General features: G+C 41.7%; 1 protein-coding gene across 1 annotated transcript in view; it reads right to left on the bottom strand.

Annotated features, from left to right (window-relative positions):
* Positions 1-23,552, bottom strand: part of LOC147420402 (uncharacterized) — a 72,004-nt gene extending 48,452 nt beyond the window's left edge. Inside the window, exons 1-2 of the mRNA XM_086504523.1 lie at positions 23,412-23,552; positions 19,394-19,501 (exon numbers count right to left, since the gene is read on the bottom strand). Coding sequence (XP_086360649.1) covers positions 19,394-19,501; positions 23,412-23,552 — 249 coding nt within the window. The remainder of the gene's footprint in view (positions 1-19,393; positions 19,502-23,411) is intronic.
* Positions 23,553-27,923: the final 4,371 nt, after the last annotated feature.

Here is a 27,923-nt window from a genome sequence, read left to right as displayed (position 1 = left end):
ACTACAAAGTCTCAGAGTAACGGCAAGCCAGCTTCAACAGCCCAACATGAATTTGAGAGATCACATCATCAACTTGGAAAGACTGCAGCTGGACAGAGAAGAAGCAATAAATTATTATGCAGCACAAGCAGAGCATAGACGGCTTAGCTTTAACGAGCATCTCTGGAAAAAAGAACTGAAGAAAGGAATGTTGGTGCTCCGCTACGACAATCGCTTGGACACGCGCAAGGATAAGAAACTCCTACTCCGATGGGAAGGCCCTTTCATCGTCAGGAAAAAGTATGCCAATGGAAGCTACCAGCTTATGGAGGCTGATGGAAAACTTCATAAAACCAGGGTAAATGGTTGGCGACTTAAACCTTATTTTCTTCAATTTGACTAAGCTCCACCAATTGACATTCCAAATGAGAACACACTGACGGGAGCAAAGCGAACCCCGAACCCCCGACGGCCTCTAAAACACCGGGGACCGAATGGCGCGTCTCGAGCCTAGCATGGTAAAGCAAACAGGGGGCACCACCTAGCTTCAGCGGCTAGGACGCAAACAACACACCACCATAACAAAGTTTTCATCAAAGAGAGATGGATGCTAGGGAGTAATGATGAAGAGGAAAGGGAATGAGATCGAGAGAGAGAGAGAGAGAGAGAGAGAGAGAGAGAGAGAGAGAGAGGGAGGGGGTATAGCGGCTTAGTACTTAGGCACCACAAAAGGATGGCGAATCCGCACACCCTTCACACATACACAAGCTCACTCCAAAACACAAGACTAGGTGGCGATTCCGCACACCTCACATGGGCAAAACATTGCAAGAAAACATACTCACAAAACCTCAAGCTTTATTTAGAGAATTAGGCAATGAAATGGGGAGCATAGGGTAGGGGAATGAGACGGGAGAGAGTGGTAGAGCACATGGCGGATAGGTGGGAGTTGATGGCGAAAACTCGCACGAGGATTATGGCCATCATCCTTCATTTAGTTTCCCTTCATCTTCCATAGCCAAGGGTGTAGAGGTCATGCTCAAGACAAGCATGGTGATTGCGGTGATGGTGATGGTGATGGTGATGGTGGGGGTGTGTGTGTGTGCACTAGGCACACACAGTGCATAGTGTGTTCTTTGGTGATGTTTTGTCCTTAGTGTGATGGTGACCCCTCTTTATATAGGGGAGGAGGGGGGAGGAATTCTAGAATTTAGAAATGAAGAAATCATTATCTACATAGGCCATGTGACTGTGGGCCCCACTTGTCTGGCTGTGTGTATATGTGCCAGAACAGCAGTCTCATGAGAGAGAGACTAAGAGAGAGAGATGGGTTGATGAAAAAAAGTGAGAGGTGACATGGAGAATAAAGTAATTACAAGAGGGGAGAGAGGGGAGTGTGTTCAGAGGTGAATCTGTGTGCAGATGTGTGTGAACACAAGAAAAATCAGGTAACCGGCGGGTGGGGATGGGTCTGTGGGCACCTTTTTCAGTGAAACTGAGTGTGTATGAGTGTGGGGGAGGTTATTTAGCTACAAGACGAGAGACATGGCGCCCTTTAGAGAGAGAGGGGGGTATTTGGGTCATGGGATATGATAGGAGAGAGAAAGAGGGGGTGGGGTATACTATTTTGGAAGATAGGGTAAGTTGCATGTGAGTTAGGGTGCATTATTGGTGAGTTATAATGCATTATTGGTGAGTTATAATGCATTATGGGGGCTTTTTTATCACTCCCTCCCTAAGAGGGGGTTTTCATGGGGTGGGGATGAGAGAAGAGGGGTATGGGAGCTTGGCTTATGAAAAGCCCCCATCAACGCCTCCTTGTAAAGAAGAAAAAAACTTTTGCAAGTTAAGCAGTGTGTCTTTCTAGCTGTCTCTCAGTAATCGTGGCAAGTGTAGCATTTCCAACATTTAAAGGAAAGAAGGGGGAGGATTTGGTAACAGACTTCCTAGATGACTTTGAAGTAGCATGTGTAGTGAGCAACAAAGATACGGATGAATCCCGGGTTAGAATCTTTAAGCATCTCATGAAGCTAGAAGGTAGATCATGGTACAATGCACTTCCACAAGCAACCAAGGATGACTGGGAACCCTTAAAAACCGCTTTTAAGAGGCGCTTTGGGGGAGGTACCACTTCAGAAAAGTTGTGGGACAAGTTGAGAGACTTGAAGCAGAAGTCTCTTTTAGAATATGCCACCTATGAGTCCAATTTTGTGGATTTGTGGGAACGGTGGGTTGAATCACTGGCAAGGGGGGAGGCTGCACCCGATTTCCTAAAAAAAGATCGGTTCACGCATGGCTTATGGCCGCTTCTCAAGGAGAAGGTGAAAGGTAGATTCCCGGCTACGTACGAGTTAGCCGTTGAGATTGCTTGCCTTAAGGACAAGAAGATGCGAATGAAAGCCAAAGAAACCGAGTCAACAGAAACAGCAACATCATGTCGACCAGCAACTACGACAACCACCATTCCACCACCACCACCGGCTCTTGGGGTAAGAGATGACCAACAAGATATGTTGGCCCATATTACTGACCAACTGCAGAATTTGTCTGTCCACTTAATACAACAAGGGAGGAGTCAAGAAAGAGATCAAGACCTTGGAAGAGCACGACGACAAAACAGGGAGTATCATTGCTACAACTGCGGAGAAGACGGTCACGGTATGTACTACTATCCCAAACCACGACAAAACTATAATAGAGGAGGTAGGTGAACCAATTGTCACCCCCTAGAGAAAGAACACCCCCACCCCGAGCACCAACCCCACCAACACAAATTCTACGTCCACCCCAGACACCACTACAAGCATCCATTCCACCTCTTCCACCAGCCCCACCACCTGATTGCCCTGTAAACATCATAAGGCTAGAAGAGAAAGGAAAAGCTGTAGTAGTGGATCCACCCAGATCAAAGAAGAGGGACAAGGGTAAGGAGAAGGTAACCTTTTTAGAACCACTTGAGGCCATGACTGTGAAAAGAGCTAGGAGGAAGAAGGCTATACAATCAGATGATGAGAGAAGCATGAGAGGAGAAACTAGCAAGAGGCCATCCAGGCCACGACGGAAATTGGGCATCACCGACTTCCAGCTAGGGGAAAGTTCTAAGCCCTATGATCTAACATTGGATGTGGCAGAGCAAGGACCGAAGATTACATGGCCACAGCTGCTACATCTTGTACCTAAAGTAAGGCGACAATGGTTTAAAATGGTAAGTACAAGACGCTCCAAAAAAAAGGTATCCGGATCAATTTCGGGATGCAACATGGATGACACCTTTTCAATTGTCGACGTAAACATAAAAGGAAAGAGGGTTGGAAACACCTACATTGATGGAGGTGCACAAATCTGTGTAATGAGCGAAGCTATGATGCTTCGATTAGGGCTCGAGGTTGACAGGCCTTCTCCATGCAAGGCAAAGATGGCAAACAACGCAAAAGTAAAGTGTGTGGGTGTGGTAAGTGCCGTGAAAATCAAAGCTTTCAACACTGAGGTAGAGGTAGATGTTTTTGTGATGCCTACTAAGGGGGAGGGCTATCGACTAATTTTGGGAAGGCCATGGTTGATGGCCATGAAGGCAAAACAGGACTGGGGTACTGGCCTTCTACGCATGACCGGTAAGAAAGGGGAGACAATCTACTACGACATGAGGATTGGCAAGCAGAAGCAAATGAATCTGGAAACATCGGCAGATGAAAACACTAGCGAATCTTCCAGTTCTGAGGAGGAGACCACATCCACCGACGAAAGTGACAGTTCCATTGATGTGATGGGTATCATTATGAAGGATCTACAAAGGGTAAGCACAACTGGTGATTCATCACCAAAAGGGAAACCCAATGAAGAGGAGAGCAAATCACCTTGCCTAGGAGGAAGTAGGTTGAAGGGTATGTTGTCTACGGAATTAACACTTGAGGAGAAAGATAACTTTTTGCAAATGTTGATGGGATTTCCTAACCTGTTCATTGACAACTATGAAAGAATCACAGGCATTACAGTGGTGGAACATCATATTAAGCTGAAGGAAGGGGTAAAACCAGTTGTGCAAAAGCTACGAGGACTGGGGGTCATACAAGAAAAGGCACTCTTGGCCGAGGTAAGGAAACTGCTGGAGGCGGGATTCATCTATCCTGTAGAAAACTCAGAATGGGTGTCACCCGTAGTGGTGACGCCTAAAAAGAATGGTAAGTGGAGGGTCTGTGTTGACTACAAAGCACTAAATGCAGCTACAAAGAGAGACCACTTTCCTCTCCCTTTCTTGGATGAAATTCTGAATGAAGTAGCGGGTTTTGAATGCTATACCGTCTGTGATGGTTATTCTGGATACTTTCAAATACGCATAGCCTTGGAAGATCAGCTAAAAACCACTTTTATCATGCCATGGGGTTGTTTTGCATACAGGGTTATGCCATTTGGTCTCACAAATGCACTTGCCACATTCCAAAGATATGTCACATATGTTTTTCAACCGTTCTTTGGAACATCCATAAGAGTGTTCATTGATGATTTTTGTATATATAGCTCCCGTATTTCACATTTAGAAAAGGTAACTGAAGGTTTGGCCAGGTTGCAGAGCCTAGGTGGGCAATTAAATGTGGATAAATGCCACATTGGGGAGAGTAAAGTCATTCTACTAGGCCATGAAATTTCAGCAAAAGGTATCAACGCCGACCCAAGTAAGGTGTCCGCACTCATAGCCCTCCCTTCACCAACGATCGCACGTCAACTGGTCTCTTTTCTACAGAAGGTGAGGTACTTAAGTAGATTCATACATCTACTATCACAACTTGTTCTACCACTGCAACAACTCACTCAAAGATCAACTTTCACTTGGGACGAGGAAAGCGAACATCATTACAACAAGGTAAAGGAGGTCTTAGCCACTCTGCCAACTATCTCACCACCTAAGTGTGATGAAAAATTCTATGTCACCTCAAGTGTTGGTGATGACTCATTGGGGGCATGTGCTACTCCAAAAGGATACGACGACATCTTTCATGAGGCCAATCTACTTCTCTAGTAGAATGATGACAGCAAGAGAGAAAGGTTTCACCCATGTGGAACACTTAGTCCTAGCTCTTAGATTTGCAACTACAAAGTTTAGGTCATATTTGCTGCCTAAGCAATTTGTGATTCTAACCACGGATGAAATATTTCCCTATGTTGTACAACACATGGATGTGTCTACTAGAATTACTAAATGGCTAGTTCATCTGCAAGAGTTTGACTACACGGTACAGGTAGAAAGCACGACAAGGGCAAGTTTGGGGGGACTCATGACCTACCAAGTCTTTGAAAGGAAGGAGAAGCAATCTAAGGAAGGAGAAGTCCGATTACCTCCAGTACCACCGATGGTAGAAGGAGCATACTCTCTCTACGTTGATGGAGCCTACAAGCGAGCGTCCGACAAAGCAGCTGCAGGCATAGTGGTCTTTGATGACAAAGGGACAAAGGTATTTTCGTTGGGCCAATTGTTAGATTCACATTCTAACAATGAAGCTGAGTATGCAGCACTAACCAAGGGTCTACAATGGTGCGTCTCACAAGGTGTACAACGCCTTAATGTATTTGGGGATGCTCTACTTCTGGTAAGGCAAGTAAATGGAGCATGGACATGCAAGAATCTTAGTTTAAGGACTCACTTAAGTGGTGTAAAAACCTTGTTGGGTAAGTTTGAAGAAGTTCAAATACACCATATCCCAAGGGCTCAAAACCAAGAAGCAGATGCCCTAGCAAGTGAAAGACTACAGGAAGTGGTGGTTGGAGCAATAAAACTAAAGCTCCCTCTATTTCAAGGCAGTGATGCCTTGCCTGACATCATGCATTTTTTGGAAACAGGGGAATGCCCATCAGATTTAACAAAGGGACAGAAACAATGGCTGAGGCGGAAGGCCACAAGGTATCGACTCATCAATGACGGTTTGTATTGTAAGGGTAAGGACCAAATACTAAGGAAGGTCCCTCTCTCTAAGAAAATCACGGGAGTAATTGCTAGTTGTCACGATGGGGTTTGTGGTGGTCACTTTGCCCTAGACATAACAAGTAGGAAAATCTTGCAGGCAGGCTTCATATGGCCTAGCCTCAACCGTGATGTACACCACTGGTGCAAAACGTGTAAGTTGTGTCAAAAGGCCGGCACTAGGTTACTTCTGCCTGAACCACAGACACCTATTCTCTCATATGGCCCATTTGAAAAATGGGGTATCGATGCCATTACCTAGGGCCAACTCAGGAAAATTCTACATTATCATGGGGGTCGACTACATGACTAGATGGGCAGAGGCTACAGCCACCACTAGAATCACAGCGGTAGAGGTAGCTAAATTTATCTACGAGCACATATGCTGTAGGTTTGGCACACCTTTAGAGATCATCTCTGATAGAGGGCCTGGTTTCAGAGCAGACTTGGTAGGAGAATTAATGCAGAAACTGGGCATTACAAGGAGGTACTCTTCACCATATTACCCTCAATGTAATGGCCTAGTTGAAAAGGTAAATGGAATGGTTTCTAAAATTATTACCAAGCAGGTAAACAATCATCCTGGAGACTGGGATAAGTATCTACTACCAGCTTTATGGGCCTACAGAACTTCATTTCGTACATCCTTGGGATTCACACCGTATCATCTAGTATTTGGTAAGGAAGCAATCTGCCCATTGAAGTGCAACTACAAAGTCTCAGAGTAACGGCAAGCCAACTTCAACAGCCCAACATGCATTTGAGAGATCACATCATCAACTTGGAAAGACTTCAGCTGGACAGAGAAGAAGCAATAAATTATTATGCAGCACAAGCAGAGCATAGACGGCTTAGCTTTAACGAGCATCTCTGGAAAAAAGAACTGAAGAAAGGAATGTTGGTGCTCCGCTACGACAATCGCTTGGACACGCGCAAGGATAAGAAACTCCTACTCCGATGGGAAGGCCCTTTCATCGTCAGGAAAAAGTATGCCAATGGAAGCTACCAGCTTATGGAGGCTGATGGAAAACTTCATAAAACCAGGGTAAATGGTTGGCGACTTAAACCTTATTTTCTTCAATTTGACTAGGCTCCACCAATTGACATTCCAGATGAGAACACACCATCAGCCGCCACCTCCGACGATAATGATCAAACAGATGTGCTAGAGACATGAATGCCTATAGCCAAAAGGGGAGGGCTAATGATGGGGGCTTTTCACAAGCCAAGCTCCCATACCCCTCTTCTCCCGTCCCCACCCCATGAAAATCCCCTCTTAGCGAGGGAGTGATAAAAGGCATTGGAAAAAGTAAGAAAAAAATAAAGTATGATTATGTAAATATATAAGAAAGGTAAAATAGGCCACCTCATGCCTGCGGGGTAGCCCATCCCCACCTTGCCTCCTTTTTCTTCACTGTTGCCCCGCCGGGTGTCCCTTTTCCTCTCCTCCACTCAAAAGGTCAACTCCCCTCTCTCTTCCCCTTGTCCTTTCTCCTTTCTCTCTCCCCTCAAGCTACCCCACCTCTCACCAATAATGCACCCTAACTCACATGCAACTTACCCTATCTTCCAAAATAGTATACCCCACCCCCTCTTTCTCTCTCCTATCATATCCCATGACCCAAATACCCCCCTCTCTCTCTAAAGGGCGCCATGTCTCTTGTCTTGTAGCTAAATAACCTCCCCCACACTCACACACACTCAGTTTCACTGAAAAAGGTACCTTGCCCACAGACCCATCCCCACCCGATGATTACCTGATTTTTCTTGTGTTCACACACATCTGCACACAGATTCACCTCTGAACACACTCCCCTCTCTCCCCTCTTGTAATTAGTTTATTCTCCATGTCACCTCTCACTTTTTTTCATCAACCCATCTCTCTCTCTTAGTCTCTGTCTCATGAGACTTCTGTTTTGGCACATATACGCACAGCCAGACAAGTGGGGCCCACAGTCACATGGCCTATGTAGATAATGATTTCTTCATTTCTAAATTCTAGAATTCCTCCCCCCTCCTCCCCTATATAAAGAGGGGTCACCATCACACTAAATACACACACAACATCACCAAAGAACACACTATGCACTGTGTGTGCCTAGTGCACACACACACACCCACACCATCACCATCACCGCAATCACCATGCTTGTCTTGAGCATGACCTCTACACCTTTGGCTTTGGAAGATGAAGGGCAACTAAATGAAGGATGATGGCCATAACCCTCGTGCGAGTCTTCGCCATCAACTCCCACCTATCCGCCATGTGCTCTACCACTCTCTCCCTTTTTATTCCCCTACCCTATGCTCCCCATTTCATCGCCTTATTCTCTAAATAAATCTTGAGGTTTTGTGAGTATGTTTTCTTGCAATGTTTTGCGCATGTGAGGTGTGCGGAATCGCCACCTAATTTTGTGTTTGGAGTGAGCTTGTGTATGTTTGAAGGGTGTGCGGATTCACCATCCTTTTGTGGTGCCTAAGTACTAAGCCGTTATACCCCCTCCCTCACTCTCTCTCTCTCTCTCTCTCTCTCACTTGATCTCATTCCCTTTCCTCTTCATCATTACTCCCAAGCATCCATCTCTCTTGGATGAAAGATTTGTTATGGTGGTGTGTTGTTTGCGTCCTAGCCGCTGAAGCTAGGTGGTGCCCCTGTTTGCTTTACCATGACAGGCTCGAGGCGCTCCATTCGGTCCCCGGTGTTTTATAGGCCGTCGGGGTTCGGGGTTCGCTTTGCTCCCGTCAGTGCTTCTTAGGGTCTCTTTCACCCAATCAACTAGATCTAGTGGAGGGACGAGCAGCATCTATGAGCAGAGATGGATCACCTTCTTAGCGATTGCAGCCTTAGTCTCCATCACACTCGGATCGCAGTGCTTTTACAAGATACGTAGAATGCACACGGGAGACAAATTCACAAGAACTTTACAGGAATCTCTCTACAGAGGAATCCCTCCCCCTTTCTGAGTCCCCTCTCTCTCTCTCTCCACATATTATCTATAATATAGATTATAACTTGTCCATGGTTTCTTCTCTATTCAATATTAAGATTAAATGTTTGTGTGTTTAATACAGGTATGGATGATGATGAGTTTCTTTCTTCTTTGTCATCCCAGTAGAGGAGGTGGTACGAGGAGCGTCATCGCTTTGGAGCACTATCACGTCGTTCAACTCCTTCAGCATCTCCCTGTGTTTCGGAGCATTTAGCACACTCCGAAGCTTCGATGTTGACGAGACGATCTTCAGACTTCTTTAGGCAACGACGCTCTAGTGGCGGAGATGGCGCTTGCTGTGGGGATGCCACCGCTGATGCCTCGACACCGTCTCGTGTTCGACGAGGCTCCTTACCTTTCCCTTCTTTGCCCGCCCCCACTCTAGCCACATCATCACCATCTACGCCAGGTTTTGCCCGGCTATCGGAGCCGTTCCTAGCTACACACCACTAGCTACTCCTCCGGGAGTCACCCTAGTCGACACTCCTTGCTTCGGGGCCCAGACTCCAATGGAGACACCTGACGTCCGCACCCCCATTGAGACGCCACTAGAGACCTCTATCGAGACACCCAAGTTCACGCGTCATAGGCGAGAGGACTTGCCGTATTCGGTCGACATCAACGACGGCATCATCATGGATGATGAAGGCAAGAAGGTGATCTTGCGCATGCGCGGTCTTTGCTCTCAGGTGTTTAGACATTACATACTAAACACTTGGAGTGAAGTGCCAAATGAATAAAAAGACAGAGTCATTAGCATGTTGCATGAAAAGTTTCTCGTGTCAAGTCGGGATGAGTGCTTCAATGAAGACCTGATGAAGGTTCGAATGCGCGAATACTGAAAGCACAAGTGTCTTGAAGTACAAAAAGCAATAAAGCATGGGTGGAACAGACCAGATTGGCTGGCCAAAGAAGATTAGAAGAATGTGAAGCGAGTAGCACGCGAGAATCTTGACAAGTGGAAGCAACAAAAGGAGGCAGCCAAAGCGCATGTAGAGGTAGGGAGCTCGCACCACTTGGGGAGCAGCGGGTGGGCATCATTTGAGGCCGATTTTGTAAGTGTTTTGCATTACTCTTTAGGTTTGGTAGTTATGTCTATTTGTACTTTTAAATTCTAGCATAATGGATTCTTTGTATGTTCTGGACAGTGGTCGTTGACAGGACGTGACCCCACACCATACGAGCGCGAGTACGTAGGTAGAGAGGGCTTAAATGCCTTGATGGACATTCTGAGTTCTCACGGTGGCATGGTTAGTATTTCACTTTAATCTTTTACATTTGTTGTATTTTAATGATAAGCTAAGAAAATAAATTGTTTTGTAATTATATGTTCATACTTACAAAAAGTACGTCTTATTGTTTTTTCTACAGAATCCGGTAGATACGCCGCTTGGACGCGATGAGATGTCTGATTAGATGTCAATCTAGTCGTAGCTAAATAGCATTAGTTTCCTTTTGTCATAGCATGTATAATGAGATGACGTGTATATATCTTTTTGTAACTATTGGAAAACCATGTATTTTCTCAATAATGACAATTGCATTGTAACTATTACATTTGCAAAGCTTAACAATCAAGTGATTTTCCCTATGATGTGTATAATTGTCATTGATTTACTTTTGTCAATTTACTTTCGTCCAATTACTTTTGTCAGTTTTGTATCTTTATTCTGCAAATAATACTATGCATGATGGAGTTAATGGTTATATTGCCTTGCGGGTGACTACTTTGGGTCTGTACCTTGCACTTTTTTTCAAAGGTGAATCTGGGCTTATCTTAGATTCATTTAGGTTTACTCAATTCTGGGAACATTCAATATGGGTGATGGGTGGCAGGGCATTCAATGCCTTGCCACCCAAAATTTTTTACTCTCGGACGTCGTTATAAGCGTCGCTACAGAAGGATTGTAATTGTCGCTATAAGCATCGCTATATGCGTCCTTATATAGCGATACATATAGCAAGGGTTGTAGCGACGCTCATAGCAACGTTCTTGTAGCGACGCTGTTAGCAACGGTCTTAGCGACGCCGGGGAGTATAAAAACTCAATGTATTTTCGTCGCTAAAAACGTCACAAGTGCACATAACCTCTTGTAGTGGCTTGAAACGACACCAAAAGACTGCCAATCACCGAATCCAGCTGGAGATTATGCTTACTTACTTTTAGCTCAAAATTGATCAAGATTGATACCAAAGACTCTATGCATGATTACAAACATCTTTTGTTAAGGCTCATAGAATTTGGATCACAAAACATATAAAAAATTTGATAAAAACTGAAATCTCTACTGATTGTCGAGAAATTGAGTTTGACTTGATAAATCTTATTCAAATTTGGCAAAACTTGACTCAAAGGCTTAAAGCATGTCACAAAAAGACTGAGTATTAAAAAAAAAAAGAGCAAAAATTGCTCATTTTAGGCCAAAAGTAAATAATCATGATTATCTACTTTTAGCTCAAAATTGATCATGATTGATACCAAAGACTCTATGTATGATTACAAACATCTTTTGTAAAGGCTCATAGAATTTGGATCACAAAACAGATCAAAACTTGACAAAAACAGAAATCTGTATTGATTGTCGAGAAATTGAGTTTGACTTGATAAATCTTGTTCAAATCTGGCGAAACTTGACTCAGAGGCTTAATTTAGAGTGTAAAACATGTGTGTATGCTCAGATGATAAAAAATATGCTAAAATTTTCAAGAAGTAAATTATCGCGATTATTTACTTTTGTCCATTTTTAAATTTTTTTTGACCAACCAAGCATACCACAAGTTCTATCATGTTGTATTGAGCACTCACATCAAATTTGGTAAGATTTGGATCTTTAAAATGAAAATTGTGGCCAGTTTTGTAAAGACAGTCTGTAGACACAAAACTGTTGACAAATTGAGCAGGGTTTATCCTGGTGAAACTTTGCTAAGAAGCTTAAGTTGAGTTGCTTTACCAGTTTGTACCATCAACTTGACAAAAAAAGTTAAAAAATCCCAAAAGTAAATAATCGTGATTATTTATATCTACTCTAGAATTGAGATTTTTTGCACATCTGAGTATACCACAAGGTCAAGCGTATTAAGTAGACTCCACATATCAAATTTGGTGAAATTTGGATCACAAAAGTGAAACTTAAGCCGAATTCTCAAAAACTAAGTATGGGGACACTAAACAGTTGTTAACTTAGACAAATCTTGTTCAAACTCAGTGAAACTTGTCCAGAGACTACAACAAGGTGTCTATGTGGCAAAAAAAATCCTAAAAAGTGGGAAAATTTGAGAAAAGTAAATAATTAGATTATTTACTTTTGAGCCCCAGAGACAAGATTTTGAACTTTTGAGCTTGTACAGTGCTAGAGCAACATAATACAAGGTTACTGGTCAAGTTTGGGTTCCATCGGATCAAAATTAATACATGATAACTCGGTTTTCAGGTTGCAGATTCGTCCTTTGGCTCTTTACAAGGATAGAATTTGGAAATCTCATTTAATGACTCACTTAGCTTAGATTGAAGTGATATACACAGACCAATCACAATAGTTAGCAAAAAATTGAGCAGTTTGAGAGAACAATAAAAAACCTATCAAAATGGGATCGAGCATATAAAAGTGCAGTTCGAAACGAATTTTTAGTAAAATCAGGCCATTAGGGTAGTTTCACGCATAGAACTTGCAAATCGGTGCACAAATCAATTGGACTATAGGTTAGGTTATTCAAGGCCTAGATTTTCATCATTTCAAAGGCTATAATCAATTCTGATACTTTCGAGCTGGGGTTAACTTATCAAACTCAAGCAGGAGTAATTCTGCTAATCAACGCCAAGATCTGCTAAGAGATAGTTCTTAGAGACCAAGACGACATGGAGTCAAGTCGAGCCGAGATTTCAAATGCATGAGAACCAAACAAAGCTAACCAATAGCAGTAGCAACACATGCACAACTACAACAGAGCGAATTTTACAACTATATGGCTACATTGCGGATAAAGTTTTATATACAGATTTGGAAGGCCATAGGTTTCTTACGATTGGCGAAAGCAGCACAGGAGCCGTGATCCTATTGATCAGAGTAAAGCCAGATTCAAAGAACTCCCAGATGTTCAGAGACTTCAGTGGAGCCAGATATTGCAAGCTCAAAGATGAAGTGCAAATAGAAGTGCAAAAGATGGATCCAAGTGGTTATCCAAAAACCTGCACAAGCCATCAAATCATCCATTTAGTGCATATGCAATCAAGATCATCGTACATGGATTACATTGGTCAAACCTATAGTCGAGAGCCAAGAATGGGAGATCCAACATATCAACCAATTGAAGCCAATCTAATTGGAGAACCAAGTCAAAGACAGTATAAAGGTCACGGTGGAGCAGTCTACAACTTGATGCTCAATGTTTCAAAAGAAGATGCCGACAACTTGGCGAGTACAGAAGCTGAAACTTCTCAGCTAGAGCTTGACATGACAGAACCCAATGCAATACCACCAGTCATGGCGTATTTCTCAGATCGTGGAAGAAAAAGTGGACATTTTCATGAAGATTGTCCAAGAAATCCAGACAACAGGGACACATCAGTTGCCAAGCAAAGCATGGAGAAAACTAGAAACCTGAATCTCGATTTATCACCAATGGTCAAAAAGAGTGTAAGGTTTGCAAATGATTTTGCATCCACTACCACAAGTGTGCAATCATTCACAAGTCTAAGGGACACATCAATGTCAGCTTTGTATGGCACACATAATTCATATGCACACTATAAGGACCAAAAAGGGAAATTGTACAAAAAGGATCAACCTGTGTTTGAATAGCCCACATCCCAGCTCATAGAAGTGCATCCAATGATAGATAAAAAAGGATGGTTCATTTCAAAGGATAGAATCTATTATAGCCCGTTATCTCTAGAGCTGAATGATATTACCCGAGTGAACCTAGAAATTTGTTCATAGCCAAACTCTCCTTCATTGGAAATCAAGCTTCGATGTTGTGACCAAACGAGCATATACTTTGACCAAAATAGACATAGATATAGATGAGAGTCTAAAATCTATGATGCCATGGGTCTTGAAACCACAAAAGCTCATATCATAGGAGACCCATGGGGTAGACAATATCAGGGCAAAGATAATGCTATCTATAGATTGACTTGGGGAATAATTTTTCATGTTTCACCAAGATACATAGGAATCTATGTAGAAGGTTTACATATGCCAAACATCAACAGTGCTACCTAAAGTGTGCCTTCACAATCCCAAAAGGTGAGACTAAACCAGAGCCGAACAGTTTTGAACTCTCATAATGGAGCAGGCTATAGTGATCACCCTAAGAAGGAGGGTGCTGCAAATCCATCAAGCTCAGCTCTAGTACTAGAAAATGCTACAACAGTAAGAAGCCCTAAAAATTCTAGCCAACAGACCCCTTTAAAGCAAAAACATTGGAAGATCATATGGTTGTTGGAAGTTTTCCATTGACCCAGATCCCATCAAAATCTGTAGACAAATTCTTCTATGAAGATCATGAGGGACAAAAGTTTCAGTTGATCTCTACAAGTCAAAGCCAAAAGCCTACAAGTCCCATAGTTTTCAAGCAATTTCATATGACCAAGCTCACACATGCATATTGAGATGCAAATGGCAATGATTATTAGTAGGTTCATGACCTTGTACAAGCCCCTATGGATGTTAAACTTGAAGTCAGAGACTATCTGAAGATAAGATGATGTATAACTTCAAGATGCTAAAATAGGTGACAAAAAAGTCAAAATCAATGAAAGCTAAAGTCCAGAAGGCTACACAAAGGTCATCACCAAAATCTCCTCCAAAGAGACCGATTCTGCTAGAAAGTACAGTGGATCTTCTAAGATCAAAAGTTACTCAGATGTAGGCAGACAATGCTCAACAGCTATAAGAAAAAGGTGTAGTATCACAGTCATACAAGTCAACATCAATGAAAGCAGGTGATCAAGACAAAGCCAATGTAGAAAAAGTTCAACCCATGACACTGCCACAACAAAATCAATTAATACAGAAAGAAATCCTGAGAAGATCAAATGCAACATCACTAGTGAAAATGAAGAAAAGCTATCAACTGAGGTAAAGCTAGATTTCCAGTTAGACAAGAATCTCATGTCCTTTTGCACTTGGAAAAAAATGTGGTCAATCACAACTAGAAGATGCTCCTTAATTCATTGACATATCTAGAAACAAACGAGCAAAATACTGGGGAATCATCTCCACCGCCATTCAAATAGGTTCACAGATAATCACAACCCAATTCCACATGATCACAACAAATGATATACCAAATAACATTATATTGGGAATGCCAATGGCCTAGAAGATGTTAGAGATACGGTGTTCAAACATGACGGAGTCATCACAGACAACAAAGAATGAAGACCAAGACTAGTCACTCAAGGACGACAACACAAAGTCCTCAAGGACAGTTAAAATGGAGAATCATATCAAAGCAGATCTTGTTGAAGATGATTCATCTCCATTGGACATAACCTTAGAAGATCTTAAAGAAGATCAGACATCAAGAACTGCAGATCAAACAGAGCAAAGAGCAACTGCAAAAGCTATTGAGCAGAGAATGCCACCAAGACAATAAGAAAAAAAGATCAAAATTACAGACACCCAGGAAGCAATAGGAAATCTGATGAATGAAAGTCAGATTAGAAAACATAGTCTCAAGCCACCCTCCATAGACATTGCCAATTAAATCTGATGAATGAAAGTCAGATTAGAAAACATAGTCTCAAGCCACCCTCATACTACTACTCTACTTTCCAAGAGATAGCAAGCAAAAGATACAAGTACCGTTAATGCTAGATTCAAAGTTGCAAAAGTCATAGGAATCAAAGACAAATCTTGCATACAAAGGTAAAGCTAAAGCAGACCTTCCACCGACTAGCACAAAAGGTGTGGCATCATATGCCTCTACATCAAAGAACCCTCATAGATCATCTTCTTCAAGCAAGCCAGGCTTTCAAAATTTCAAGTCAACTGCTGACCCAAGTGAAACCTCTAGGAAGACACCCAAAAAAACAAAGGTTTATTAGCCAAAGTACCCAAGAAAGCAAAGGAAAGTCAAGCAAGTGTTTGTTCCGAGCAGTCTAGTAAAAGTCAGCGATCCAGTGTGGATTCAAGACAAAAAATCAACACAGAAAGAGAAACACATGGGATGGATAGCATCACAATGGATCTTAAAAGAACAGGAGCACTATAGAGGTAACATACAAATATGGGTACCAAAACCGCATGCTAGAGCATATCAAGTGAAATCAAGACCCTCCCAAGAAAGAAGACCCACTAGGTATCAACATCAACCATATCCCATGATACTTAAGAAGCAGGTATACAACAGAACAACATCAAAAGATGCTAAAGTCTACCACAACTCTCAAGAGGATACAAAACAAAGATGGATCTCAAATAATCTTCCTCTTGGACAAGGATTCTACACAGGTTATACAAAGATTTGGCTACCAGTCAATCACAAGCCAACTGCAACTACACCAGTTCTGCATGAAGATCTCAAGAACTCAACAAGACCTAGAGCGAAGCAAAGTCAACAAATGAGATACAGAGGTTTATTAAGAGATTTGGATTCCTAAGTCTTCCAATGCTTTGAGTCAAAAGCCATATGCCAATAGCCAACAAAGGCCTACAACAACATCAAAGACTCCTTACAACAGGCCCAATTGGAGAATCGCACGAACAATGGACTCTTCATAGTCAACTAAGGACAACCTAACCAACAAAGATTTTGATTCAAAGATGATAAAACATGTATGGTGAAAGAAACCTTCAATGCCAACTTGGTCCTTCACTAATCCTCTTTTTGAGGATTCAAGCTTACTTTTACCTGTAGAAATGTTTGTAGTAAGCACAAGAATGTAAAAAGTCATCGCCAGGGTGCAAAAAACATTCTTTGGCATAGTTAGAGTCGGGTTGTTGAGTCATAAAATAAGCAAAGCATTAGTCCCAAAGATTCAAGTCGTAATAAACTCTGTGCTAAGAGTCGTAGTTATTAGGCTTACGCTCAAACTGGAAGAGTTCAGCATATCTAAGTCATGTCGCTCATGCTGGATGAGATGAGCATAAGATTCAAAATCTAATAACTTACAATTGGTGGAGTGTTTTAGAGTCCAACACTCATGTACAGTGCACAGTAAGATGAGAGCACATATCCTTGACAACGAAAACCATTCTTAAAGAGGTGCCAGCTTGCAAAGCCATGTCATATGCTTTTATAGCTATACCATCTTAATTAAGAACCCCTCAAAATCTTTCTTGCATAGCATATTGTTTTCCATGAAAATCTGTGTATGCATATATAGGAAGTCCCACCATTGGACAATATGCATTACACTCTTGTTTGCTTCCACCTATGCACCTTGAGTGGATTACAACAGGCAAACCAATGTTCCATCATGCTATCTTCATATATTTGCTGTCCTCTTATTTTGATATCTATTAACAACAAACAATCCCTTGAGTACTTTATTAATATTTTCCATGCTAATAAGTACTCCAATAATGCACGTATCCCAAATACACCTTTTTTCCACCGGGTTTTTTTTCTTTGGTCATCCAGGTATTAGACCCTAATTTAGATCCTCATTGTTCTACTTCTTTTGTACATACTCATAATAAATAAATAACAGCCTTTCCATTATGCTACAATGGACAAATGCGACATTATCTCTCACACCAATGAAGATGCTACATCAAAATAAACCTCATCAACAAATTCAACGATAAATGAAGACAATCAGCCCATAAACAACCAATCAAAACCTTCTATTGTCTCCACGGATACTTCTCAACAGTGCCCGAGGGATGGGCACTAAAATCAAAATAGGGGAATGCTAAATGAGCCGATGTCAGTTAACATGAGCTGCTAAAGATCAAAGCCTTATGAATGCACATCAAAGATGAATAATGAAGACGTAGTGAAGATTGGAGTTACACACTTTTCACATTTATCCAAAATGGCACTATATTGTAAATTCCCGATTCAATTCAAGCCATTGTAATATTTTTAATGTGTTATGGGATCAATAAGAGTTCCAAGATGTAAAGAATAGGTCAGTTAGTGTGCCTAGGTTGTAGATTCAGTAATTTGTGGAGCCTCAAAGGTCTTGAGCTCCGGGACATTACACAGTCTAAACCTTGGCTAAGGTATAAAAGACAACTTTGTGAAGTTATTATTAAGTTTTTGGATAAGAAATACACAGCGTGAGCTAATGGCGCTCACTTCTCTCCTTCTCGTGCTTCCTTCTCCCTTGTTGGTTGTCACATTGTAGTGATGTCTGTTGCATTGCAACCACATGTAAGAGCTCTAAGCATTGACGTAAACATATCATGATAAATTGTAGCTTTTGGCGTCGTCGACCCACGGCCTAATTTCATCATAAGTAGGAATTTAAGCTGGGAATTCATAAAATAAGTATAGGCGGGGTATTGGGGCATCATTGCTAAGCATTTAGATGCATTTGGAGTCCGAAACGACTAGGTCAAAATCTACTGCTGTTAATAATGACATTTTTTGCACTTCATCGAAAGTGAGATTTGAGACCACAAGCATGTGTGCTTAGGTCTTATATACTTGTCTTAGAAGTTTTGTAACATTTGGATGTTGTTTGATACTATAACAGTCATGATTTGTTTGCCGATTAGTGACTAGCTTTTGATGACTTAGGTCATTTGAGTGTAGCTTGAGTTAGATGCGAGTTGTCTGTTGTTTTCCAAGAGATTAACACCCTTTTATAGCCTCCATGCACTAGTCGAGTCAGCTTTGTCCCATGGATTGACAATTATGTTCGTGGTTCTTGCTATGCTTGCAATAAGATAAAAGTGAGGTTAGGAAACCCATCTACACCTAACAACACTATCCAAAACCACACTAAAGACATTAGCTGATCAGGGAGCCACCCTCGCAGGAAGAGGAATCTGAACATGCACCACCAGATTCTGTTCCCTTGTACAGGAAAGGCTCCACCCATACAGAATTGTCGAAGGTAAGAAGAGAGTATGCCAAACACGGGGCGGAGTCCAACTCCATCATCGGCTTCACAGGAGCCTACACCAAAACAAGAAGAGAGCCAAGCATCCATTGAACCAGCCCGCAACATGACAACGATGTCATCCCAGAGTACCACCATGCAAAGGAAGCTGCCAACCACAGATCCTCATATGCACCATGATAGTGCGGCATTCCCACCAACTCGCCATTGTACATGATGCAAAACAAACAACATGCCTTTATGGAGGGCCAAGCACCAACCAGAGTCCAATCCCAACCCAAACCCCACAACCCTAATCATCGCGAACGACTAGATCCAGAACCACAGAAGCCATCAGCAAGTCCAAATCACCCTCCTCCCCTGAATATCATGAAGCCATACTTTGCAAATGATTTTCCCTTGCGTGAAGGGTAGGTTGTCGCACAACCCCGATGCAAAAGTAAGGCTTACACTAAGACGTCTCCACTTGCCAAGGTGGGCAGGAGCAGCTGAAGACTCCATTTTCGTAGCCTTCTTTCTCTCGATCCCAAAAGGACCCCCACTTGCTAGGCTCTGAACCTACAAAACATTCAAAACCATGATCCTCTGCTTAGAAGAGCCCCCATACAACCCACCTATGGGCCCCCCAACCCGTGCAACATCACTCGAGCTGCCCCTCACTGCACGTTAGCATGACAAAGACGCCATCTCTACCCTAGCCCAAAGAGAGAGCAGTCGATTTGTTAAAATCTAATCTTAGTGTATTGTTTTATGGCAATTTCTTATAAGAAAATGATAATTTACTCTTCATTAGGGCATATCATGGAAAAAGGGTCTTTAGGTTTACTAGTTTGCAGCGAGCGGGTCTAGGGTTTCTCCCTGTGGAGCATTAGATGGCTTAGGGGGGTAGTTATACTTGGGCTGCTGGTTGGTGGCTTCAATCGGTCTGCATGTGATTGTATTGCGCGGTTGGTGGTGCTTGGCTCTTCATCTTCTGGGTGGAGTTGATTGATCTCAATGATACCTCTCTGAGGCAATAGGTGTGTTGGTCTATGCTTGCATCTTCTTCCTGTCTTAGTTTGGTTGTTCTTCTTGGCGGGTTGTGTGCCCTGTTGCAGAGGGTTTGGCACCTGTGGCACCAAGAAGTATTGTCTCAGATATGTGATTGCAAGGTTGGCTCCTTGTAAAGCTAGTATGTAGTGGTTGTATCCATGTGATGAAAGAACTTGCTGGATTGTGGGTCTCCTAGCTCGGTTTGAGAAGGAGCTTTTTGTAATTATTTTTGGTATTAATTCAATCTACTCACAATTGTGAGTTTTGCAAAAGAAAAAAAGGTTTACCAATTTGGTGTACGCTATGAATTTTTTTTGCTTCATTCTTTTCTTTTCTTTTTGAATGTTTTCTATGAATGTTTTACCATATGAGTCACCTACACACACTCACTAACTAACTAATGAAATTGGTAGAGCTTTATCCAATTTCTTTATAGTAGGATCATCTCATTGTCCCATAACTTGTCCAAGGGCTACTCTTTATGTAATAGATTTGTCCTTCCATAATGCCATTATCCAAATCACATCGCTTAGATTGAGGAGGAGGATGCTTCCCACCACCTTTTCCACATTGAGCTTGATATTCCTCCTTATTTAGCTTAGAGTATACACACTAGCCATGGATGACTTGAACCATGTTGCCAATTGGCTACTACATGTAGCAGGGTTCATTATTTATCATATTGTCAAATATTATGAAGAAGAACAACCAACATGGTGTGAAATTTCCCACTCAGTCGCGTAAGATAGTTCCTAGTACAACGCAACAAAAAGCTACGCAATGACCTTTCTTGGGGCAGTCACCCATCAAAAGCTCCTGATATCATATGCATTCAAGAGATCATTAATAATACACCTATATAATTATTATATTACATTGTGTGCCTATAAGTCCCAACCCCCCTCTAATGGATACATAAAGGTATACATTCCTAATGGTTAGACAATGGACAAGACAAAGGTTGCAAATTCATACCTTTTATTCCTTGAAACCTCACATTTATCTCTAGAGAGCTATTTTGACCAAAAGAGATCACAAGGAAACAACAAGCCAACCAAAAAGCTTGGGTTTTCAATAACTTCATCCTCTTGGCTCCCATTAATGAATTTCTCCATCTAACCCTTCTGAGTAATGAACAAAAAAGTAGTTTCAAAGCTTGACCTAATATAGCTCATCGCAAGTAAATGGAATCTTTGTTAAATCTACATCTAGAATGGCTCACTAGGGTTGATGATCCTCATGATCTCTCTAGATTTTTGAAAATTTATAGCTAATAGAGGAGGGCAATTACCTAGGAAAGTGCAATCACTCAAACAACTTGATTTCATTGATGAAGGATCCCTAACGAGAGCTATTGCATGAAAGCAAGAGAAGGCAAATGCTTCCACCACTAGGGTATCTAGCAAGGGAAAGGATGGAATTGGCCAGCATGCAGGTGGGAGTCGGAGTAGGAGCAAGAAAAAATTTGATGGGAAAGTAGATAGCATACAACTCACTTACCCTCTCTCTCTCTCTCTCTCTCTCTCTCTCTCTCTCTCTCTCTCTTGTGATCACCCAAAAGAGCTGGTTCTTGATACAACATAGACAAATTAAGGCAGGTGAAAGGGTACCATTGCCATTTACAAACATGAAAACAAGTTCATGAACCCTCATTTGGGTTTTAGTACATGTGAATGTCATCTACTCAAATGTCATATCAATGTGCATATGATAAGAGGTACTCTAAAAAACTAACTTTTAAGACTGACTCTACTTTTCTTTGCTCTTATCCCAAAAAAAATCTCCAAAAGTTCAAAAGCACTTGTGCACTCATCAACAAAATGCACATAATAGGTGTGTAAGGGTGTGATAATGATGCCTAGTGCATATTCATCTTTAGCTTGACTTTTTGTAGTAATTTCTGAAGATGAAGCCCTAGTTTTTTTGTCGATTCAATCTTGGGTTGCCTAAGTACAAATCTCCACAAATTTTTCTTCATGAGGCAATCTTGCATTTTTGTATGCCATGTGTGGAATCCCAAATCATTGAAGTTATCAATGTCATTGTTATCCATAATGCCAATTGGAGTTGTTTAACAACATATGGATTTGAAGTTTCCAATAGATGCCAATATTTAGACTCCTTACACTTGCGTTATGACCAAGTCATCTCCGTGGAGAATGATAGCATACAAATACATGCTTGAAAATGGTATGCATTGGATGCTCAAGTGTGTGTGTGTGTGTGTGTGTGTGTGTGTGTGTGTGTGAGAGAGAGAGAGAGAGAGAGAGAGAGAGAGAGAGAGAGAGAGAGAGAGAGAGAGAGAGAGAGAGAGAGAGAGAGAGAGAGAGAGAGAGAGAGAGAGAGGAAATAATGAGCAATTCCCTTTGTGAATTTAAGTGAAACCTTTTTGGTGTGGTTGAAAGACCTTTGAAGCTTTCCCTGAACTTGAGAGTTTCTTGGTGTGATAGCTCTCTGCCAAAACAAAGGTGTGAAATTGTCATTAGATAGACAACAATACTACTTATGGTTTGTGGGAATCTCCCTTGGCAAAGAGGTTATTTCCTTGGTGATGGTGGGAAGCTTCTCTCAGGGAAAGGAGCTTTGAAGCCTTTGAATAAGAGAGCTACCTGTGGGACTAGGTACTGATAGACATGACAAATAGATTGAAGCCAGTTTGATATCTGTGTTGTCCAAGGGCACATGTGAAAAGGTATGAATCCCTACATGTGAACATTCTGTAGCAAAACCAAAACAACTTTTAAAATCATTTTAATGTTGGGGAGAAGTCTACCCTTTTTCTAGCCAAAAATAGGAGGGTTCGTTTGTACCTGCAACCTCCCTTCCACTTTTAGTGGTCAAACTCTTTTAGCCAAATGGTCCACGGTCCTTGTGTGCTTGAGATCTTTAAAGATAGTAGTGTATGAAGAGAAACACACTGAATTACACACACACAAAAATGAATTTGGGGCTTGATGATGAGGTGGCATATTGTTGCCAAAATCCATGCTTGAAGACTTGATCAAAAGAGCTTGAGGAGTTCTATTCACACACGCGGAAACTTCACAATGAGAGAAGCTTTATGGTGGAAGTAATTAGAAATGAAAATTTGAAGAAAATTGACCTAGTTGAAAGCTCAATTGAAGATGTTAATAACTCAACCAAAACTTCTAATCGGATTAAGTTGAACATGAAAGTAATTCAAAAATGTCCATTTGAATGTTGGGAAGGATCCACAAATGACAACCTTCATGAACTAGCTTGCTCAAATTTAGCCATGACGCCACAATCAAACGTGCATCAATTTATGTCAACCCACTCTACCTTGAAGTGTTGACCGTTAATCCAAGTTGTTGTGTATTACTTTTATTTGACTTGTGATACATTAAGATAGTTACAAGATATTGGCCAACTAGCCAAGCCAAACCCTTCTAAGAGTCATAGAGTAGAGAGTTACCTTAGGGCTACAACCTTGAGAAAACTCCCACACCTCATCTATCACCTGCACACCTTCATGGGTGGCCCTCACTAAAGCATCATGTAGCCATCTCAGACTCCTGAAAGAAGATAATGTCTCAAGCTCATATCGATAGTGCATCGATGGTCATTTATTCCTTCTAAAGTTATGTTGCTCAGCCTCTCTCTCTTTCTTTGCATCCTTGTTATGTAATTGGTTCATATTTTTCTCTAACTCCATGCCCATTCCCTTTTTCATGCTTAGGTCCACCATAACAATTCCGATCATGCGCTCATCATCCATTGTCTGCCATAGCATGTCATCTTTAGGTTTCAATCCTAAGAGCCACACTTGGATGACTCTAAAAATAGCTAGCTCTCAACCATGCTTCCCTTTGGGTGCAGTCTTTGATGCACAAAGCCCTTTAGTGTCTTCATAAAGCACTCTAGGAAGATATCCATCTGGAATGCACGACTACCACTATTCCCACCTCATTGATGGGTTAGTTGATGGGGAAGCGTACTCCCTAATCACCAATGGTTAGCATTAGTCTATGGAGGATGAAGCCTTAGCTTAGCCATGGTGTTAGGGTTAGGGTTAGAGATATGGTGATTAGGGTTAGTAGGCTAAGCCAAGAGCAAGAGAATAAGGAGAGAGAGTATAGACACAATGAAATATCTCAAAGTGCAATTGATTCATTAAAAATAGCCTCTAATATAGGCTTGGTGCTTTACAATCATTGGCTAGAGAGGTTGCATCCTCTTGCTATTGGATCATCTCATCATTTATTCTTCCTAGGTGGCTAGAGGGCTTTCCCACATGGTGCCACAAGTTGGGATTACTCTTACAATTGCCCCTTTTAGCCAAACTTGGGGTTTTACAAAGACTTCATGTATTTTGGTTCATGGATTCATGTCATGGCATACTCCTAGGCTAACATGATTCATCTACTTGATACATCATGGTGATTCAATTTGATTTATCACCATGATTCAATGTCTCATGATACATCATAGTGGTTCTCAATTGGATTCATCTCTATGGTTCACAAGTGAGACTTAGTAGGTTCACTAGTAGTCCAAGGTAGTACAAGAAATTTCATTCATTCATTTTGTGTGAAGGTGTAATTGCTTGTATCTCCTCCAAAATTTGTCTTCATGTATTAATTGTTGTTTGTTGTCTTCTTCTTCATGCCACTGACTTCATTTGATTTTGTCGTCTTCAAGTTGTCATTCATCATCTTCATATTCATGTTGATTTCAATCTGCAATGGTCCATTGTGTTAAGGGTGTAAATTCCATCTCCAATAGTGCAAAACACATACATAGCAAGTGTAGTTCTCTAAGTGCGCTAATGATTATGGGTGGTCTTACTATATACTTGATGTATAGGTAGTGTCTAGAACCCGTGATTTTGTGCACGGTGCTATTGGTCACAAATATAGCATACATTACAATCATTGTATGTGTTGCTATTTAGGTGAGTGCAAACTCACGCCCACTTAAACCCTATTGAGCTAAGTCTTTTGCATTTTGTAGAAGTGCTTTTAGTCTCCTTGGCTTCAATGTAGGTGGGAGAAACCCCCAAAAATGGGTTCAAGGGGCTTTGGCCCATGGTGGCTAATTCCGATGGGAAGGACCCCTAGAGGAAGTGATGGCTAGCTGGCATGGAAAATGCCCCTTAAAGGGATTTGACTTGAAGGCCCAAATCTTAGGCTAGTCCATGGGAATCTGTTCTCTAGCGGACTGACTAGCGATGACCGATCGGAGCGCGAGGTGTTCAGAGTATGGGCGTTTAGCGACAAAGGCCGGAATGGGGCGTGCGGCGACGACTGGACGAAAAGTAAAAGGAATGGCCAATCAATCAGTTTGTTTAGACCCGACCCACTTAGAAGTTGGAGTTAATAATCCCCTTGAGGTCTGCCCGTGTTGCATGTTTGCTAAAATTAGACTTCAATGTTTTGAGCCTTAGACTTGACAAGATTAAGTATGTGCACTAAGAGACACACTTGATTGGTATGCATGGTAGTGGGAAAGTTCATTTCAAACATGAAAACCATTTTCTTTGTGTTTTGCTTCACAACAAGTATGGAGGCAATGTTAATCTCGTTTTGCAACCCGTCCGTAGTTGTGCATGGCCATTAACACTCCATCTTGCCAACATATCCTTCTTTCAAATGAATTGGTCCCACAATAAGCTTCCTACTTATGCAGTGGATCCAACGGGTGGTTGAATTTCATTCTCGCCCGCTAGGGCAACTCAAACAATATTTAAAACCTATCCATTTCATATGGAGGATCCTCATCGTGAAGCTCATTTTTCTCTAACAACTCCTGAGCGGACATCTTTGAGGCTCATGTCCCAAAGGAACACCCTCTTGTAGATCATGGGACTATGGAAGAAATGCTCAAAACACCGTCATAAATCGTTTTTCTTAGTGCAAGTGATCACCAACTTACAAAACCTTAGCCCACACAAAGGGCATGCATTGTAGCCACTAACCTTAAGCGCCATGCACAAAAAAACTAGCATGAAGTGCATACATTTTTGGATATAGTTTAGGCTGTGTTAGAAATATACCTAATTATTCTCCACAATTGAGACAGTCATACATTGTCCACATATGAATGCCTTAAATGAGAGCACTATGCCAACCTGCATGTTGGCTCGTGTGCACCACTTCTATGCATGTCCAAGTTATTGTAGTTCTTTAAGGAGAGGACAAAGATATACATCCATGTTCTTCACTTTATACCGATTCAATATAATCAGGCTTATGAAAAAGTGTCCCTTCTTTATTTCTAGCCACATGGTGGAATGTTTTAAAGATCCCCTCCCCAGGGGTATATGCAAGAATTATACAATTTACACCTTTCTTCAATATAAAAATTTAAAATACATGAGAGTGTAGAAGCAAAAATAGGAGAGGAAATTTTTGCACCCAGCATAGCATGGAGATTAAGCCATGAACCAGACCACATCAAGAGGTACTCACAGGAACTAGCAATACCCTTTGAGGGCCGCTTTTTAAAATTTTCTCCACCTCTCTCTTGGTATGCACTTAGTGGCAAGGCTTGAAGGACCCTAAGAGGAGGAAGAACCTGATGCATGAAAATGAAAAAAAATCTATGTATTTATTTTGTACCTAGCTATGGTTTTGACACATTTGGATCTCAAAAATAAGGAGAGGTAGGAACAAACCCTATGAAAAAGGAAAATTTCAATGCATGTCGATTCTACCCAATAGTCACTACCGGCGAAGAGAAAAAGTCAATAGTGAAAGGGAAGAGAATTTTATGCATTATGGAGTTGGAGTCAACAAAATATTATCAAATTCAAACCTAATTCACTTGTGGACACAAGGCTTGCACATGAAGTCACGAGGGGACCACCTCGAAGACTTTTGGAAGAAAAAGGACAGACACATACTTTTGTGGGATTTTTCTCTATTTTTTCCATTCCTAATTGGAAAACGTGTTTATAGCAAAGTTGTAGGTGTTGAGCTGATCTTTTGACCCCTATTTTTTAATAGTTTTTGGAGCTACGGTTTGGGAGATATGGCCAAAATGGTGGAGCCTATCTGTCCACATGCGAAGAAGTCATGATTATCTAGCTCCACACACACAATTTCTTATAAGTTTCTCTCCATTATTGTTGTATTTTTTCTTATTTTATCAAGATTCTCTCAAATATTGTAAGGAAGCTCTTGGACTCAAGCTATGGAAGGTGGCATGGAGACAAAGCTCGCCATGATGAAGGCGATTAGGAGGAGATTGGTCAATAAGTAGGGTACACAGAGCTCTCTCATTGGGGGAATGCCTCTAGCTGAGGTTACATTGTAATAACTCCTTTTGCTCATAATCTCTTCCCTAATCACTCTCTTGGCCTACAAAAGGAGGCTCCCTCTTTTGTAAACACCACACACACACACACACACACACACACACACACACACACACACACACACTACCCCATATGCACACTATCCCATACCCACATACACACACACACACACACACACTATCCCATGTCCACATACACACACACCTACACATACACACCCTTGTGTTACATGCTAGTAGCATGAACCCTAATTGCATAATCACAACACCATCACCATCACCGTCACTGTCGGACGGATACGCCGCAGACGTCAGCATAGCGAGAACTCACCTAACATATAATGTCAGAAGCTCGACCCGCAGGCGCGTGGAAGCAAGCAAAGGGTGTCAACCTCTACTCGACCGACTAATGACTACTTCCTACAGAGATATCAAATCTACATGCCATCGGTTCTGTGAATGTGAGAGTCTCCTATGATGCTACCGCAAGCCAAAAGCCCATTAGACGTTCTCGAAACGTTACGAAACTTGAGGGATATCCTATCAACACAAATAGGCCACTCTCCCTAAGGTCCGTGACCAAAAAACCTACTCAATACCCTCCGTGCAGAAAACGCGTAGGATGTCTGGTCGGTTTTTGCAAGTCGACATTTTCGAAAACTAAAGTGCC

The sequence above is a fragment of the Adiantum capillus-veneris genome, chromosome 28 (assembly GCF_014529385.1).
Source record: "Adiantum capillus-veneris isolate H3 chromosome 28, ASM1452938v2, whole genome shotgun sequence".
Classification (NCBI taxonomy): Eukaryota; Viridiplantae; Streptophyta; class Polypodiopsida; order Polypodiales; family Pteridaceae; genus Adiantum; species Adiantum capillus-veneris.
Note: the sequence above shows the minus strand (reverse complement) of the source record. Positions and strands in the feature narration are given on the sequence as shown.